This window comes from Mustela lutreola, chromosome 3 (assembly GCF_030435805.1).
Source record: "Mustela lutreola isolate mMusLut2 chromosome 3, mMusLut2.pri, whole genome shotgun sequence".
In the NCBI taxonomy this organism is placed as follows: Eukaryota; Metazoa; Chordata; class Mammalia; order Carnivora; family Mustelidae; genus Mustela; species Mustela lutreola.
The window spans coordinates 60,001,162-60,018,650 of NC_081292.1; the positions used below are offsets into that span (position 1 = coordinate 60,001,162).

General features: G+C 35.4%; 1 protein-coding gene across 10 annotated transcripts in view; it reads left to right on the top strand.

The window, feature by feature from the left end:
• STAU2 (staufen double-stranded RNA binding protein 2) overlaps positions 1-17,489 on the top strand; it is a 336,676-nt gene that overhangs the window by 32,956 nt on the left and 286,231 nt on the right. For 5 of the 10 annotated variants that reach the window (XM_059166204.1, XM_059166208.1, XM_059166213.1 and 2 more), the window contains exon 3: positions 16,698-16,828. The exons of the other annotated variants lie outside the window; for them this stretch is intronic. In XM_059166204.1, coding sequence (XP_059022187.1) covers positions 16,715-16,828 — 114 coding nt within the window. In that variant the 5' untranslated portion in view covers positions 16,698-16,714. The remainder of the gene's footprint in view (positions 1-16,697; positions 16,829-17,489) is intronic. 10 annotated transcript variants of the gene reach the window in all.

The following is a 17,489-nucleotide window of genomic DNA, read 5'->3' on the forward strand; positions in this document are numbered from 1 at the left end:
TGCTACAAAGGTGGTCCTAAGGAGTAAGTACACAGCCATCCAAGCCTCCTTTAAAAAAAAAAAAATTGAAAAATCCAGAATACACCAGCTCTCTTTACACCTTAAAGAACTGGAGAATTAACAGAAAATTAAGCCAACCCCACAGACAAGAAGGGAAATAATCAATATTAGAGCAGAGATCAATGAGATAGAAACTAGAGATACAGTAGAGCACATCAGTGATGCTATAATCTGGTTTTTTGAAAGACTCAACAAGATTGATAAACCATTGGCCAGAGTAATCCAAAAGAAAAGAGAGAGGGCCCAAATTAATAATATTATGAATGAAAAGGGAGAGATCAAGATTAACACCAAGGAAATAGAAACAATAATCAGAAATTATTATCAATGGTTATATACCAATAAGTTAAGCGGCCTAGACAAGATGGATCTATTCCTGGAAACCTATAAACTTCCAAAACTGAATCGGGAAGAAATTGAAAACCTGAATAGACCAATATCTAGTAATAAGATTGAAGTCATGATCAAAAACTTCCCAAAAAACAAGAGCTCAGGACCTGACAGATTCCCTGTCGGATTCTGCCGAACATTCAAAGAAGAAATAATACCTATTCTACTGAAGCTATTTCAAAAAATAGAAACAGAAGGAAGACTTTCAGACTCTTTATGAAGCCAGCATTACCCTGATTCCCAAACCAGGCAAAGACCTCACCAAAAAGAATTTCAGACCCATATCCCTGATGAATATGGATGCCAAGATTCTCAACAAGATCCTAGCTAATAGGATCCAATAGTACATTAAAAATATTAAAGATTATAAAAGATTAAAAACTGAGCCTGGGTGGCTCAGTTTGTTGGGCAAATGCCTTCGGCTCAGGTCGTGATCCTGGAGTCCTGGGATCGAGTCCCGCATTGGGCTTCCTGCTGGAGGGGAGTTGGCTTCTCCCTCTGACCCTTCCCCATCTCGTGCTCTCTATCGCTCATTCTCTCTCAAATAAATAAATAAAATCTTTAACAACAGCAACAAAAAAGATTATCCACCACGACCAGGTGGTATTTATTCATGGGATGCAAAGTGGTTCAACATTTGCAAATCAATCAACATGATAGAACAAATCAAGAAGAGAAGAGGGAAGAACCACATGGTCCTCTCAATTTATGCAGAAAAAACATTTGACTAAATGCTTCACAGTACAGGGGTAGAGGGAACATTCCTCCGCTTATAAAATCTATCTGTGAAAAACCACAGCGAATATCATCCTCAATGGGGAATAGCTGACAGCCTTCCCTTTGAGATTGGGAACACAATAAGGATGTCCACTCTTGCCACTGTTTTTCAACACAGTACTAGAAATCCTAGCAACAGCAGTCAGACAACAAGAAGAAGTAAAAGATATTCAAATTTTCAAAGAAGAAGTCAAACTCTCTCTCTTCACAGATGACATGATTCTTTATATGGAAAACCCAAAAAAGTTTCTACCCCTAAACTACTAGAACTCATACAGCAATTCAATAATGTGGCAGGATACAAAATCAATGTACAGGAATCAGTTGCTTTCTTACACAGTAACACTGAAAATATAGAAAGGGAAATTAGAGAATCAGTTCCATTTACTATAGCACCAAGAACCATTAAGATACCTGGGAATAAACCTAAACAAAGAGATAAAGGATCTGTACTCGAAGAACTACAGAACACTCATGAAAGAAATTGAAGAAGACACAAAAAGATGGAAGAGCATTCTGTACTCATGGATTGGAAGAATAAACAATGTTAAGATGTCTGTACTGCCTAGAGCAATATATACTTTCAATGCCATTCTGATCAAAATTCCGCTGGCATTTTTCAAAGAGCTGAACAAACAATCTTAAAATGTGTATGGAACCAGAAGAGAACCCGAATTGCTAAGGAAATGTGGAAAAAGAAAAACAAAATTGGGGGCATCACGTTGCCTGATTTCAAGCTTTAGTACAAAGCTGTGATCACCAAGACATCATGGTACTGGTACAAAAGCAGACACATAGATCAGTGGAACAGAGTAGAGAGCCCAGATGTGGACCTTCAACTCTATGGTCAAATGATCTTTGACAAAGCAGGAAAAAATATACAGTGGGAAAAAGACAGTCTCTTCAATAAATGGTGCTGGGAAAACTGGACAGCTATGCATAGAAGAATGAAGCTTGACCATTCTCTTACACCATGAACAAAACCAAACTTAAAATGGATAAAAGACCTCAACGTGAGGCAAGAATCTGAAAATCCTAGAGGAGAACATAGGCAGTAATCTCTTCAACATCGGCCACCACAAGTTCTTTCAAGATATGTCTCCAAAGGCAAAGGAAACAAGAGTGAAAATGAACTTTTGGGACTTCATCAAGATCAAAAGCTTCCGTACAAAAAGCACTTTTAACTACACAAGTAGGTTAAAAGTGAAAAGTGGAAAATGATATAACCTATTTGAAAGGAAGTTCGAATGAGCTTATTAACTTCAGACAATGGAGATTAGAGTATTATCTGGGATAAAGAAGGTCATTTCATAATAATGGGGTCAGTTAATTAAGACGACATAACAGGTTTAATGTTTATGCTCCTAATAACCAAACTTTAAACATACAAAACGAAATTAATTAGAAATGCAAGGAGAAATTCACATAGAGATTTCAGTAATCCTTCTCAATAATTGATATAAGTGGACAGAAAACTACGAAAGGTACAGTTGGGTTGGATACTACTGTCTGCCAACTTGACTTAACTAGATTTACAGAACACTCTACTCAAGAAGAGCAGAAGACATATTTGTTCAGAAGTTTATGTAGAACATTTACCATGATAGACTATATTTACCAAGATAGAGCCATATAAGAAGTTTCCGTAAATTCAGAAGGATTCAGTTCATAAAGAATCTTCTCAGACCCAGTGGAATTAAATTAGAAATCATTAATAAAAATATCTTTGGAAAAATTTCCACATGTTTGGAAATTAAATAGCATGCTTATAAGTAATCCATCGTTAGAAGAAGCAATCAAATGGGAATTGGAAAATATTTTAAACTGAATGAGAACAGAAACAACATATGGAGGATGCTGCTAAAACAGTACTGAGAGGGAAATCTGTAGCTCTAAATGCTATAATAGAAAAGAAGAAAGAATGACTTTAGTTTCTACCTTAAAAAAGTAGATAAAGAAGAGTAAATTAATCCCAAAGGAAGCAGAAGAAAATAGTAGATAATATTGGGGCACCTGGGTGGCTCAGTGGGTTAAAGCCTCTGCCTTTGGCTCAGGTTGTGATCCCAGGGTCCTGGGATTGAGCCCTGCATCGGGTTCTCTGCTCCACGGGGAGCCTGCTTCCTCCTCTCTCTGCCTGCCTCTCTGCTTACTTGTGATTTCTCTCTGTCAAATAAATAAATAAAATCTTAAAAAAATAGTAGATAATATGAATAGTCCTCAGTGTATTAAATAAATTGGAATTGTAATTAAAAATCTGCTTATAAAGAAAACTCCAGGTCTAGATAGTTTCACTGGTGAATTAGATAAAACACGATAGGAGGAAATAATATCAATTCTACATAAACTTTTGAAAAACAGTTGAAGTGGAGGGAATATTTCCAAAGCCTATGATGCTAGCATTACTGGGAAACCAGAACTAGGCAAAGACATTATACATAAACTTCAGAATAATACTACTTGTGAGCATAAATGCAAAAAATCCAAACCAAATTTCAACAAATCAATTCAATGGTGTATTAAAAGGTTAATATGTTATGAACACCCGGTGTTTATCCCAGTAATGCAGGTTGGTTTAACAATAAAAAAAATCAGTATAATTCACCGTATTTACAAACAAAAAAGTAAAAATCATAATCATCCCAATAGATGCAGAAAAATCATTTGAGTAATACAGTAAACATTCCTGATTTAAAAAAACAAACAAACAAGAAAACTAGTAAACTAGGAATAGAAGTGAGATTCCTCAGCATGAAGCAGGGATCTATCAAAATCCTAGAGGAGAACATACGCAGTAAGCTCTTTGACATTGGCCACAGCAACTTCTTTCAAGACATGATTCCAAAGGCAAAGGAAACAAAAGCGAAAATGAACTTTTGGGACTTCATCAAAATAAAAAGTTTCTGCAAAACACAGGAAATAGTTAATAAAACAAAGAGGCAACCCATGGAATGGGAGAAGATATTCGCAAATAACACTATAAAGCTGATGTCCAAGATATATAAAGAACTCCTCAAACTCAACACCCAAAAAACAGATAATCATGTCAAAAAATGGGTAGAAGACACCAACAGACACTTCTTCAAAGAAAAAATACAAATGGCTAACACATACATGAAAAAATGTTCATCATCATTAGCCATCAGGGAGATTCAAATCAAAACCACGTTGAGATATCACCTTACACCAGTCAGAATGGCCAAAATCAACAAGATAGTAAACAACATGTGTTGGAGAGGATGTGGAGAAAGGGGAACCCTCTTAAACTATTGGTGGGAATGCAAGTTGGTGCAGCCACTTTGGAAAACAGTGTGGAGATTCCTCAAAAAATTAAAAATAGAACTTCCCTATGACCCTGCAATTGCACTACTGGGTATCTACCCCAAAGATACAGATGTGTGAAAAGAAGGGCCATCTGTACCCCAATGTTCTTAGCAGCAATGGCCACAGCCGCCAAACTGTGGAAAGAACCAAGGTGCCCTTCAGTGGACGAATGGATAAAGAAGATGTGGTCCATATACACTATGGAGTATTATGCAGCCATCAGAAAGGATGAATACCCAACTTTTGTATCAAGATAGACGGGACTGGAGGAGATTAAGCTGAGTGAGATAAATCAAGCAGAGAGAGTCAAATATCATACAGTTTCACTTACTTGTGGAGCATAAGGAATAACACGGAAGACATTAGGAGAAGGAAAGGAAAAGTGAACTGGGGTAAATTGGAGTGGAGGAGACAAACCATGAGAGACCGTGGACTCTGAGAAACATATGGAGGGTTTTGGAGGGGAGGGGAGTGGGGGTTTGGGTGAGCCTGGTTGTGGATACTAAGGAGGGCACGTATTGCACGGAGCACTGGGTGTGATGCATAAACAATGAATCTTGAAACACTGAAAAAAATAAACAAAATTATGTTAAAAAAAAAGAAGTAAAATTTCTCAATCTGGTAATGGACATTCATGACAAACCTCATTTACTGACATTGTACTTACTGGTGAAAGATTGAATATTTTCTTTTTACAATCAGGAACAAGATAGAGATGTTTACTTTTACCAGTCGTATTCAACATTTTCCTGGCGATTCTAGGTAATGCAATCAGGGAAGAATAAAAATGTTATTCACATGTGAAAGGAAGGAATAAAACTATCCTTATTCACAGATGGCCTAATTGTCTATGTTGAAAATCACACAGAATCCTGTTAGTACTAATCAATAGAGTTTAGTAAAGTTGAAGTATAGAACATTAATATAAAAAAATCAGGTGGATTTCTATAAAGTAGCAAGGAGGAATGAGAAATTGAAATAAAAGTTATGATTTAAAAATATGAAAATATGAAATACTTATGATAAATCTAACAAAATATGTTAAAGAAAATTGAAAGCTACAAAATACTGTTGAAAGTGAAGGATACCTGAATACATTAGAGATAGAATTGGTACAGATTGTATATTTTGAATTGAACCATTGGGTAAAAGTTATTTGTAATCCTCAAATCAATACTTGCAGTGCTCTGCCGACTGGCACAAAATTAGATAGAGTTGCCTGATGTGCAGAGTCCGAACAGAGGAGGAACATTGTTTTCTTGTTTTAGCTCTCATGCATTAAGCAAGCGTCTTTTTCTTGCTCTGTTTAGTGCCACATTTTTAGCATTTTTGTGTTTTTTGGTTGGTTATTTGCCCGTTTAAAATGTCTCCTAAGCATGGTGCTAAGGTGCTGTGTAGTATTCCTAAGCACAAGAACGTTGTGATGTGACTTATGGAGAAAGTACATGTATTTAGATTAGCTTTGTTCATGCAGGAGTTAGAGTGTTGTCAGCTCTGAGTTCAGTGTTAATCAACAATATATACTAAGTAGGGGATCTATAACCAGAAACACATGAATAGCAGTGTTATATATTGATTGAGAAAAATATGACCAGAGGTTTGTAGGAACCTGTCTTTCCCCTAGCAGCGGTGAGTTGATATTTGATAATTCATTGTTCATGGTGATGTTATAAAACATAATTATCTATGAGATGTTATTTCAATATTGAAAATTAACTGTATAACCTGTGTATGAGTTGGAAAACTGAAATTTGTTAAAATGTTGATTTTTTTGGATTGAAGCAAGGGGAAACCACAGATTGGTGAGAAGTAATGAGAATGTGCATTGGTTTAGTGTTAAAGGGAGTAAAGAAAAAGGGAAGGACAGAGGAGATATTTTATTTCATTTTTTAAAAATATTTTATTCATTTTTTTGACAGAGAGATATCACAAATAGGCAGAAAGGCAGGCGGAGAGAGAGAGAGAGAGAGAGAGAGAGAGAGAGAAGCAGGCTCCCTGCTGAGCAGAGAGCCCGATGCCGGACTTGATCCCAGGACCCTGAGATCATGACCTGGGCTGAAGGCAGAGGCTTAACCCACCGAGCCACCCAAGAGCCCTGAGGAGATATTTTAGAAACAAACTCTGCAACACTGGCAATTGAACACGAGAGATGGGAGAGAAATCACGGTGGTTTCAAGCTGGGGTTACTGCAAGGTGATGCCTTTCAGAGAAATAAGGATGGCAGGAGGGGTGCAAACCCAAGGCTGGTTTAGATAGCTTAAGCTTGAGGTCCTAGTAGACCTCAGCTGGTGCGGTTCATCGAGCAGTTAACCTTTCAGTCTGGTAGGCAGGAGAGAGGTTGGGTGTAAATTTTAAAAGGAGTTTCCTAGGTTTCTGGGCTGGCTCAGTCAGTAGAACATGCAACTCTTGATCTTGGGGTCATGACTTCGAGCCCTATATTGGGCATAGAGCTTACTTTTAGAAAAAAATTAAAAAAAAAAAGGAGTTTGCTAAGCTGCATAACTGAAGTATAGTTCTATCACAAACCTTAAGTTTCTAGACTTTATAAGGAGGCAGGGAGCATAGGTCTGAAGAGCTGTAGGTCAGGGGGAATGTAGGCATGGGGAAAATGAGTGTGGCATGGAGACCTGAAAGATAGGTCATGGCATGAGGGAAATATCCAAGCTAGGAACACACTGCAAAAATTTGTAAATGAAGAGTGAGGTCCTAATTGGGGAGCATCCACAGATCCGAGCTGTTCTACACAATGCATTAACTTAGGTTGCTCGTGGGGAGGGGTTCCTCTGCACTCTCTCTCATTCAAACCTTCTCTCATTGAACAAGATGACCTTCAAAGTCTCTTCTAAACCTGTTGTATTTCTTTATTATAACCTCATTTCTCTCTCACACACATTATTATAACTTCATTTCTCTCACACACACTTCATTTTTCTCACCCAAAAACAATAAGAAAAAAACCGAAAGCACACAAATTTGTCTTGGGAAGATAGATAGATACAGAGAACTCAGAACATATCACCAATTTACAGAATTCTAACTTTACAACCAACTATTCCAGACAAGAAAATTGGCGGAAACTTGGCTACAGTAACTGTAATTCAATTAAAGGTTTTTAAAGATTTTATTTATTTATTTATTTGACAGAGAAATCACAAGTAGATGGAGAGGCAGGCAGAGAGAGACAGAGGGAAGCAGGCTCCCCGCTGAACAGAGAGCCCGATGCAGGACTCGATCCCAGCACCCTGAGATCATGACCTGAGCCGAAGGCAGCGGCTTAACCCACTGAGCCACCCAGGCGCCCCTCTCTTACAGGTTTTTAAAAAGGAGTTATCTTTAAAAAATGATCTCTGAGATGCCTGAGATCATGGGTGGCTAGCTCCTTTGGAAGAGCATGAGACTCTTGATCTTGGGTTTTTGAGTTTGGGCCCCATGTTGGGTATAGAACTGATAAAAAATAAAATCTTAAAGAAATAAAAAAAATGGGGTACCTGGGTGGCTCAGTTGTTGAGTGTCTGCCTTCGGCTCAGGTTATGATCCCGGGATCCTGGGATCGAGTCCCACATCGAGCTCCCTGCTTGGCAGGTAGCCTGCTCCTCCCTCTCCCACTCCCCCTACTCGTGTTCCCTCTCTCCATGTGTCTCCTTCTGTCAGATAAATAAAATCTTAAAAAAGAAAAAAAATTAAGGGGCTCAGTTGGTTAAGCGTCTAACTTTAGCTTGGGTCATGTTCTTAGGGTCCTGTGGTGGAGCCTCAGGTAGGGCTCCCCACCCAGTGGGGAGTCTGCTTCTCTCCCTCTGCCCCTCCCCCTGCTCATGCTAGCCATATCTCCGTCTCTCAAATAAAATCTTAAAAAATTAAAAAAAAAATGGGTGCCTGGGTGGTTCAGTTGTTTAAGCATCTGCCTTCAGCTCAGGTCGTGGTCTTAGGGTCCTGGGATAGAGTCTCTCATTGGGTTCCCTGCTAAGCCAGAGCCTGCTTCTCCCTCTCTGCTGCTCCCCGTGCTTGTTGGTGTGCTCTCTCTCTCAAATAAATAAATAAAATCTTAAAAAAAAAATTAAAAACATAAGAAATACTTTAAAAATGAAAGAAAACGTTTGATTTTTACCAAATTAACCTGTAGATTCGAGGGAATTCTTCTCTAATCCTTGCAGGCATTTTTGCCTAGAATAAAATCCATATGTAAATACAAGAACTTAGAATAGCCAAAACAAGTGGGAAAAAGAACAGTGTTGGGGTACCAACACTACCTAATTTCAAGAAATATTGTAAAGCTACAGTAAAAGTAGAATTGGCATACAAATAGACAAATATATTACTGAAATATAAGAGATAGTCCAGAAGTAAACCCACTTACATATTGATAACTGATTTTGACAAAGCCATGAAAAGCAATACAGTGGAAAAAATAATAGCATTTTTCACAAATACTGCTTGAGCACTGGACATTGATCTACAAAAAATGGAAATGAATCCATATTTTGCACCATGTACAAAAATTAATTCAAAATGGCCCAGAGACCTCAATGTGCAGCCCCAAACTATAAAGCTAGAAGAAAATGGGAATATTTGAGACCTTACCTAGTTAATGATTTCTTAGATACAACACCAAGAGCACAATATGTAAATGGATGAATTGATAAACTAGATCTTACTAAAATTAAAGTCTGCTCTTCAGAAGACACTGGTAAGGGAATAAAAAGAGATGCCACATTCTGGGAGGAAATCTTTGTGAAACATATATCTAATGACATATTTAGAATAAGTAAAGAACTCTTCAGATAAAACAATAAGGAAAGTAACCCAATTGAAAAATGGGTAAGCTATTTTGGTGGATGCTTCATTACAGGATAAATATAGATCGTGTGTAAAATATGAAAACATCACATGTGTACTCAGTAGGGAATGTAAATTAGCTTCACCATGAGATACCATTATGTAGCTATTACAATGGCTAAAGTTAAGAAGACCGACCATATCAAATGTTGGTAAAGCTACACTATATTTTAGCAGTGTTTAAATCCCAAGGTGGCTTCATTTGTAAAAGTCAGGGATTGTAGACACCACACTTACTGCCTGCTTTGAATCAGGTCCTTGAGCATCTTGTTTTTCAGAACCTTGGTGGCCCTGTAAAGATTGGAAAGAACAATGGCAGAGTCTAAAACTTAAACTGTAAACCATTCCCTACTTTTGGTATGGTTTTGTAAAATATTTTTTTAAATGTAAAGTATATATATATATATATATATGCCTATTCATTGTAAAAAGGTACAACAATGGGGTACTATAAAGTAGAAAGTGTGGATTCTCCAGATACCTGGGTGGCTCAGTAGGTCAGTAAAGCAACTGCCTTTGGCTCAGGTCATGATCCTAAGGTTCTGGGACCAAGTCCTGCATAGGGTTCCTTGCTCAGTGGCGAGCCTGCTTCTTCTTCTGCTTGGTGCTCCCACTGCTTGTGCATGTACTTACTCTCTCTCTCTGACAATAAATAAATAAAAGGCAAGGAAAAAAAAATGAGGAGTCTTTCTGTTCCCTGCCTGTTGCATTTCTTCTGTTATGCATAGGCACTTACTTGATTTAAAAAAAAAAAAAAAAGATCAGACAGTAAGCTGTCCTGTTTTTCATTTAACACTTTTGTAACATCTTCCATGTCAGTGCACTAGATCTGTACCTCATCTTTTCAGGGTTGCACATCCCACTGTAGTTTATTTAACCAGTTAATTATTGCTGGATAAATATTTAGCTTGTTTGTAGCTCTTGAATTATAGTCTTGCTATGCATATTGTCACTGTGTATATTTTATGTGAGTCTTCCTATAGTATGAATACCTGGATGTAGAGTTGCTCTTTTAAAAATAGAGGCAATTGAAACTTTTCTTTTCTTTTCTTTTTTTTTTTTTTAGCTTTACTTATTTATTTTAGAGAGAGTGCATGTGCACAGCATGGAGAAGCAGAGGGAAAGGGAGAGAAGCTCAAGCAGATTCTGCACTGAGTGCAGAGCCCATTGCGGGACTCGATCTCATAACCCTAAGATCACTACCTGAGCTGAAACCAAGAGTTGGAGTCTGAATCAACTGCACCACCCAGGTGCCCTGCAATTGAAGCTTTAATCAGTATTGCCAGTTTGCTCACCAAAAAGTTTGTCCACATTCTATTTGCATTGGTAGAGTTTGCACCCATTTTCCTACATCCTTGCCAATACTTATATGATCATTTTACGGTCTTTATCAGTTTAGTGTGATAAATTACATTTCATTGAAATTCAAATATTTATTTCTTTAGACATTAGTTTTTGAGCAGACGTGTTTACTCAAATTATATTGTGAGTTGATTGTGAGTACATTTGCCCTTTTTTCTACTGGATTAAAAAAAATTTTTTTATCATTTTTGTGTTTTATGGGTGTCAACAATTTTTCTTTATATGTTGCAAGTATTTCTTCAGTTTGTAGACTTTTTTTTTTTAAAGATTTTATTTATTTATTTGACAGACAGAGATCACAAGTAGGCAGAGAGGCAGGCAGAGAGAGGAAGGGAAGCAGGCTCCCCACTGAGCAGAGCCCCATGCGGAGCTCCATGCAGAGCTCTATCCTAGGACTCTGAGATCATGACCTGAGCCGAAGGCAGAGGCTTTAACCCACTGAGCCACCCAGGCGCCCCCGTTTGTAGACTTTTTAAAGCATAATTTGTGGTATCTTTTGCTAGTATGGGAGTTCTACATTTTTATGTTATTATTAAATCTGTTAGTAGATCCCATTATAACTTTTAGGTTTCCCTTCTTACCTAGAAAAGTTGTTTGTCTTACAGGATTATGACAGAAATTTAGCCAAATTTTCTTGTGCTTTTATCATATTTTTATATTTTATATTTTTATACTTAGGGAATTTATTTTTATGTTTATATAAGGTAGGAACTTAAATTTTTCCCTAATCGATAGGCAATTAGAACAGTTTGATCTTTGGGTATTGATTTCCTTGGACAACCTTAGGTTATAGTCTAATCTGAAGTTACATGGTTTGTTTTAGTTACAGCTGTGGAGAGGTAGTCTTATTTCTTTCTCCTAGAAGGCAAGAGCCTGTGGAAGGCAAATTCCTTTGCTCCTTTGACTCTGTTTTTTTTTTTTTTTTTTTTTTTTTAATTTTTTAACTTGGGTATTAGGATGAGTCACTTCCAATAGCAGGGCCTAGGGGAAGGGAAGCCAGCAAAGAGACTTAGAAACTGTGTCCAAGTCATTTCTGGGACCAGGGATGGAAATAGATTCTTCTATGGAGAGACTTGCCTTGGCAGGTGAGGTAGACTAAGTATTAGCAACAGCTCTGGCTGCAATTTAACTACTTTAAAAATGTTGCTACTGTAAGTTCTGGCTTAGGAAGTTTTTGGTATTTTGGTGGATTCTGGTTCAGTTTTTTCTGCAGTTTCCTTATATGCGTTCTGTTTTCTGCTAACGATCTACTTGTATTTGCTGGAATGTGATGTGTTTTATGTGCTTTCTCCTGCATGTGTGCTGTGGACAAGCTTGGATTGTCTTTGTTCTACCCTTGCAGGCTTACTTAACTAATCACCACCTCTTGAAAACTGCTCTTTTAGTACCTCTTTCACCTAAGAACTCCCTGTAGCAACCTTATCATTAGCATTTGTATTGTATTGTATTTGTTTATGGTATGTGCCTGTTTCTTATGCAATTTTGTGAGCTTTCTTGGGACCGGGATTTTGCCTGTTGATTAAAAATTCTCAGCTACATTATTTTGGTATGGTTTGAAGATTTAAGTCCCAGAGAGTCAGGACATTTTATAAAAATACAAAAGTAGGGTTTGTCTCAAAAAGACTAGAGTGTACTAATTTTTGTTGAATGTGCTGATACTGGGGTTATAAATATCTATTTACTAGTATTACTCATCAAAGTTATGGTGAGTTACATGTAAACAAATTTAATACCAACATAGAATATTCCCTAACACAAATATGAGAAATCTTAAAATGTCTTTTGTAGCACAGCTGGAAATTTTTCAGTGGAACCAAATTTATAAGTCAGTCATAGTCGTAAGTCTGGAAAAAATAACAAATACATGCTTTTTACAGAATATTAAAGAAGTCTATTTGTGTGAATCAAATCAGCTTTTCCTAACATTTTAATTCAGAATATTTTAACTTGGAAGGCTATGTAAAAACGTTTATAAAACTGTATCACTCTTTTCATAATTTGATGGTAGTGTGCTTTAACAAATTATTTATAATCAGAATAATAATGGATTCTTATCATTGTTAACAGGTCTTATGTTATCCCATTCAACTCATAAAATTATCCAGTAATATAAAAGCAACTATTATTTTTGTTTTACTGCCTAGAAAGTGACCTTTAAATACTTTCTCAAACTCATATGGAATCAGTAAGTAGCTGAGATATCCAAAGCAGGTTCCTAACCATCAAACGGCAGTTGCTCTCTCAAAATGGGAAAGTCTTAGATTGTGAAATCCATTATCATTAATTTTATTTACTTCTAAGTAGGCTTCTATCCCAGCCACCAAACTGACTTGAAGCCTATTTCAAAATATCTTGATGAAAACATTCACAGGTCTTTTCAAATTGTATACCTATACAACAGTATATGTATTTCTCCCTTTTTGCATTATTGACTTTTCTAAGAAGTTATATATAAATTAAGCTTGTAGGTCTTAACTTTTATAGGTTAGTTTTATAGTTTTGTAGATGCTTTATTAAAATTTTGGTTTAATTTTTTGAAAAAGATATAAAAAGGTATAAAAAAGAGAGTAGCAAGATCATGCACCTGTGCAGTTGGGCGAGGGAAGAGGGAAAGGAAGAGAGAGAATGTCACATAGATTCCCCACTGAGTGCAGAGCCCCACACAGGGCTAGATCCCATGATCTGAGGATCATGAGCTGAGACAAAATCAAGAGTTTATCACTGAACTGACTGACCCACCCAGGCATCCCAAAAATTTTGGCTTAAATTTTAATTATTGCTCGATCACTGAGCTCTGTCAAGTAGTTAATACTAATAAGATTCCTGATTAAATAGAGGTGTAGCTATTTAAAATAAAGTTTTAATCATTCTGTAAAATAAATTACAACTAGGTCTAAATATTTTAAAATCTACCAAATTTAAACCTTTAAATTTTAGTTATAAAGCTTTATTTAAATGAGATTCTGTGTGTATTTGCACACGTTTCACACCAAATCTTAAGCGACACATTAAAAAATGTTTATTAAACATTTTAAACACATTAAAAAATTTTATAGGATTTATGTTATTTTTATGCAGTGAAAAGTCAAAGTTAATGAGATATACGTTTAACACCATGTTATTAGTTGACATTTTACTTTAAAGTATTTAGATCTGGTTTTCTTACCAAGCAAGTATACAGGGCTGTGAACATCATTTTTTAAAAATTTAAACTCAATCAGCCAACATATATATTTTATCATTTTAATATATTAAAAATCTGTACTATGAAAAATTTTCATAGTGACTATAAAATTGTCACATTGTGCTTGATATGCTCCTAATATTTTTTGCATTTTAACAGATGAATATATTGCATTGCTGAGTTATAAAAATTATACAGTAGTATATGTGCTATTTAAGTGTTATGCAAAATTAGCTGATTTTTACCAGACTTTAATATTTTCTCATCTTTAACAAATTGTCATTTTTCTTTGCTTCTTGATACAGGCATAGGTATCTGTGTCTTCTGTTGTACTTGAGTTATTTAATGCCATGGTATGCAAGGACCCAAACTGATTATAACCCAAGTCACCTAGTATTTTATATGATGACTGACTTATGGTACAATTTATAAAATTTACAGTGAAATAAGTAAGATGCAGATTTCCTCAAACCTCTCTTGACTTACTCTTGTCTTTTTTGTGCTGTTCCAAAAAGTAAAAATTACTAGTTTTTCTGTTTGTTTTACATGCCACTTAGAGTAGTTTAATTGTAGAATCAGTTGTCAACTGTATTGGTCCTACAGGTGGTTGTTTAGGTTCTCCTTTCTTTCACTTGTGCTTTAGTAGGTATTTATGTAGTTTTTTAATCAAATAATTTCTAAATTGTAATGTGATCAAATTATTGTGTTAAATTATTGATCCTGAAAAGAGTATGAAAAAGTTAAGAGAATACTGTTTTGTTCATTAAATTTGCCATAGAAAGTTCATAAAGTTTCTAAATTGAGCTATTTCTATTTATTTAATGTATTTTTCACACACTGTGACTAGTTTAATTGAGCAGAAAGTAAGCCACTTGAGTGTTTTATGCTAAGGTTTTAAAATATTTCTTGGTATGATTTAATAGGAGATGAAAGAAGACTAAAACGTAGTTAATGTGTCTATAAATGAGATGAATGACTAATACAGGATAAAATAATAGAGTATTAGGAAAATATTTTGAAGCTGTAATAATTGTGGTAGAATTTAGAATATTGTACGTTAAAAAATCTTAACCTCAAAACAACTTGTGAGTTAAGTAGGATAGATTTATTATATTCTTAAGGATAAAGCATAGAAGGCTTAGTTAAATTAAGTAAAAATCATTAATACCTTGCAGGTTAGGGAGGGGTTTCTTTTTTTTTTTTTTTTTAAGATTTTATTTATTTGACAGAGAGATATCACAATTAGACAGAGAGGCAGGCAGAGAGAGAGAGAGAGGAGGAAGCTGGCTCCCTGCCCAGCAGAGAGCCCGATGTGGGGCTCGATCCCAGAACCCTGAGATCATGACCTGAGCTGAAGGCAGAAGCTTAACCCACTGAGCCATCCAGGCGCCCCAGGGAGGGGTTTCTTAAACAAATAGCAAGCACAGACTGTAAAAGAAAATATTGATAAATATTATACATAAAATAATCAATAGAAAAAAAGACAGGAGTTGTTCCCAAAGAGGAAACCCAAATGATCAATAACATGAGAAGGTGATTAGACTCACTAGGAAAATGGGAATGCAAATTAAAGTAATAGCGGGGAAAACAAAAACTAATAGAGGGATACAATTCATCAGACATCAAATTATCAAAAATTAAAATACCTGACCATACTCCATGTTTTCAGGGTTGAAGGGAAGTGGTAATTCTCATACTGCCAGCAGAAGGTAATTTGGTATAGTCATTCTGAGTGCCCTTTGGCAGCATGTTTTTACTCATAAAGGTAAAGAATTGAAACAATTTAAATGTCTGTCAGTAGGGGAGTGTATTAGAAAACCGATGTGGTATTGTGATGGAAATTATACAGCAGTTAAAAGTAACACAGTGGATCTATATAAGTTATAATATCAAAAACATAATGAAGAGTGAAGAAAGTTTGAAAATTATATGTTATATTACTATTAATGTGACTGCAAAACCATATATATCTCAAGATTGTATTTTCATGGATATACATACATGCATGTAAATGTATTATAAAATATTCCAGAGGGATATATTCTAAAATCATTTAGTAGTGATTTCTGGAAAGGATAAACGGACCTTAACTGGAATATAATACTGTTTTGTTTTGTTTTAATGAGACTTAAACTTGGAAAATATTAATTTCAGTTCTAAGGGGTAAGAACTTGGACATTTGTTAAATTGTCCTTTCTACTTCTTTTAAAATTTTATGAAAAAAAAAAAAAAAACCCAAAAAGGAAAGGAAGTTACTAAAAATAGTAGTTGAAAGAGCTAGTACTTAAGCTTAGACTCCATTCCCAAGTCTAGAGCTTTTTCAATTAATATGCTGCCTCAAAATAAGAAGGAAAAAAAAAAGTAAGATCAAATGATAATAAGGTAGAATATAGTTTTATAGTAATAAGAATCAGGAGAATTATGTGTTTATGCTAAAATTTTTTGAGAGGAAAGGAAAGTTATAAGATAAACTAAAAATCATTATAATCGTATTATTTAAAAATTGGTATGTGTGCTGTTATCAAAAAATGTATAGAGAGCAATTTAGGTACTTAGGGAAAACGTTACCTGAATTTATTGTTTAAATGTGATACATATTTCTGTTGCATGTAATGGAACACTTTAGATGGTTTGAGTTTTTTATATAAAATTCATGAAAATAATTTAATCCAAATTTACAATCTGACGTCGATCTAAAAAAGTCAAAATTAGCTTTTCTTCCATTTTAAAGTCATTCTTCACAAAAACTTTAAAGCCTTTTTATTTACAGCTTCTCTCCAAGATAAAATGGCAAACCCCAAAGAGAAAACTCCAATGTGTCTGGTAAATGAGTTAGCCCGTTTCAATAGAGTCCAACCCCAGTATAAACTTCTGAAAGAAAGAGGGCCTGCTCATTCGAAGGTAAGGTTATGAAGAGAGGTGGTGAGACATGCTTATCAAAGTCTATCAGATTTATCATCTCAGGTTTTAATTGTGCTTCATTGGGGGGTGGAGGGAGGGGCAGCAGATGACCTAAAGGCTTTTAGTTCTATATTAATAATATTTAGAAGTCTGTAACTAAACAGTTTTATTGCTCACTATGGTTTACAAAGCTTTGTCAGATTTGCTGCTTCGCAGAAACCTTAACAGATCAGGAGATGTGGATTTTGATTTTTGTTTTGTAAAGTAACTTACACACAGAGAAGTTAAGTGACTTGCTTAATAATAGCTCATATGTGCCTGTGCCAGCACTTGAATATGTGTTCTTTGGCTCCCAAATGCAGTGTTCTTTCCATTAAATTAATAACTTTTAAAGTAAAATGGACACAGAGTAAATATAACAAGTTACCTAGTGAGACATCTTTTCCAGTGTGATACGCAGTTATAAGTTTCATCATTTATAAAAGTTGTATGTAGCAATATTGTTATTTATGCATTCATTTATAATATTGTTCTCTTGAGTGGGAGAGCAATTTATATTTACATATAGCCTCATATATATGTTTGTATATATGTTATAAAGAAGTCTATAATTAATACATTTTTGTTTGAGCTTTATTCATGTGTTTTAAAAAGCCTCAGT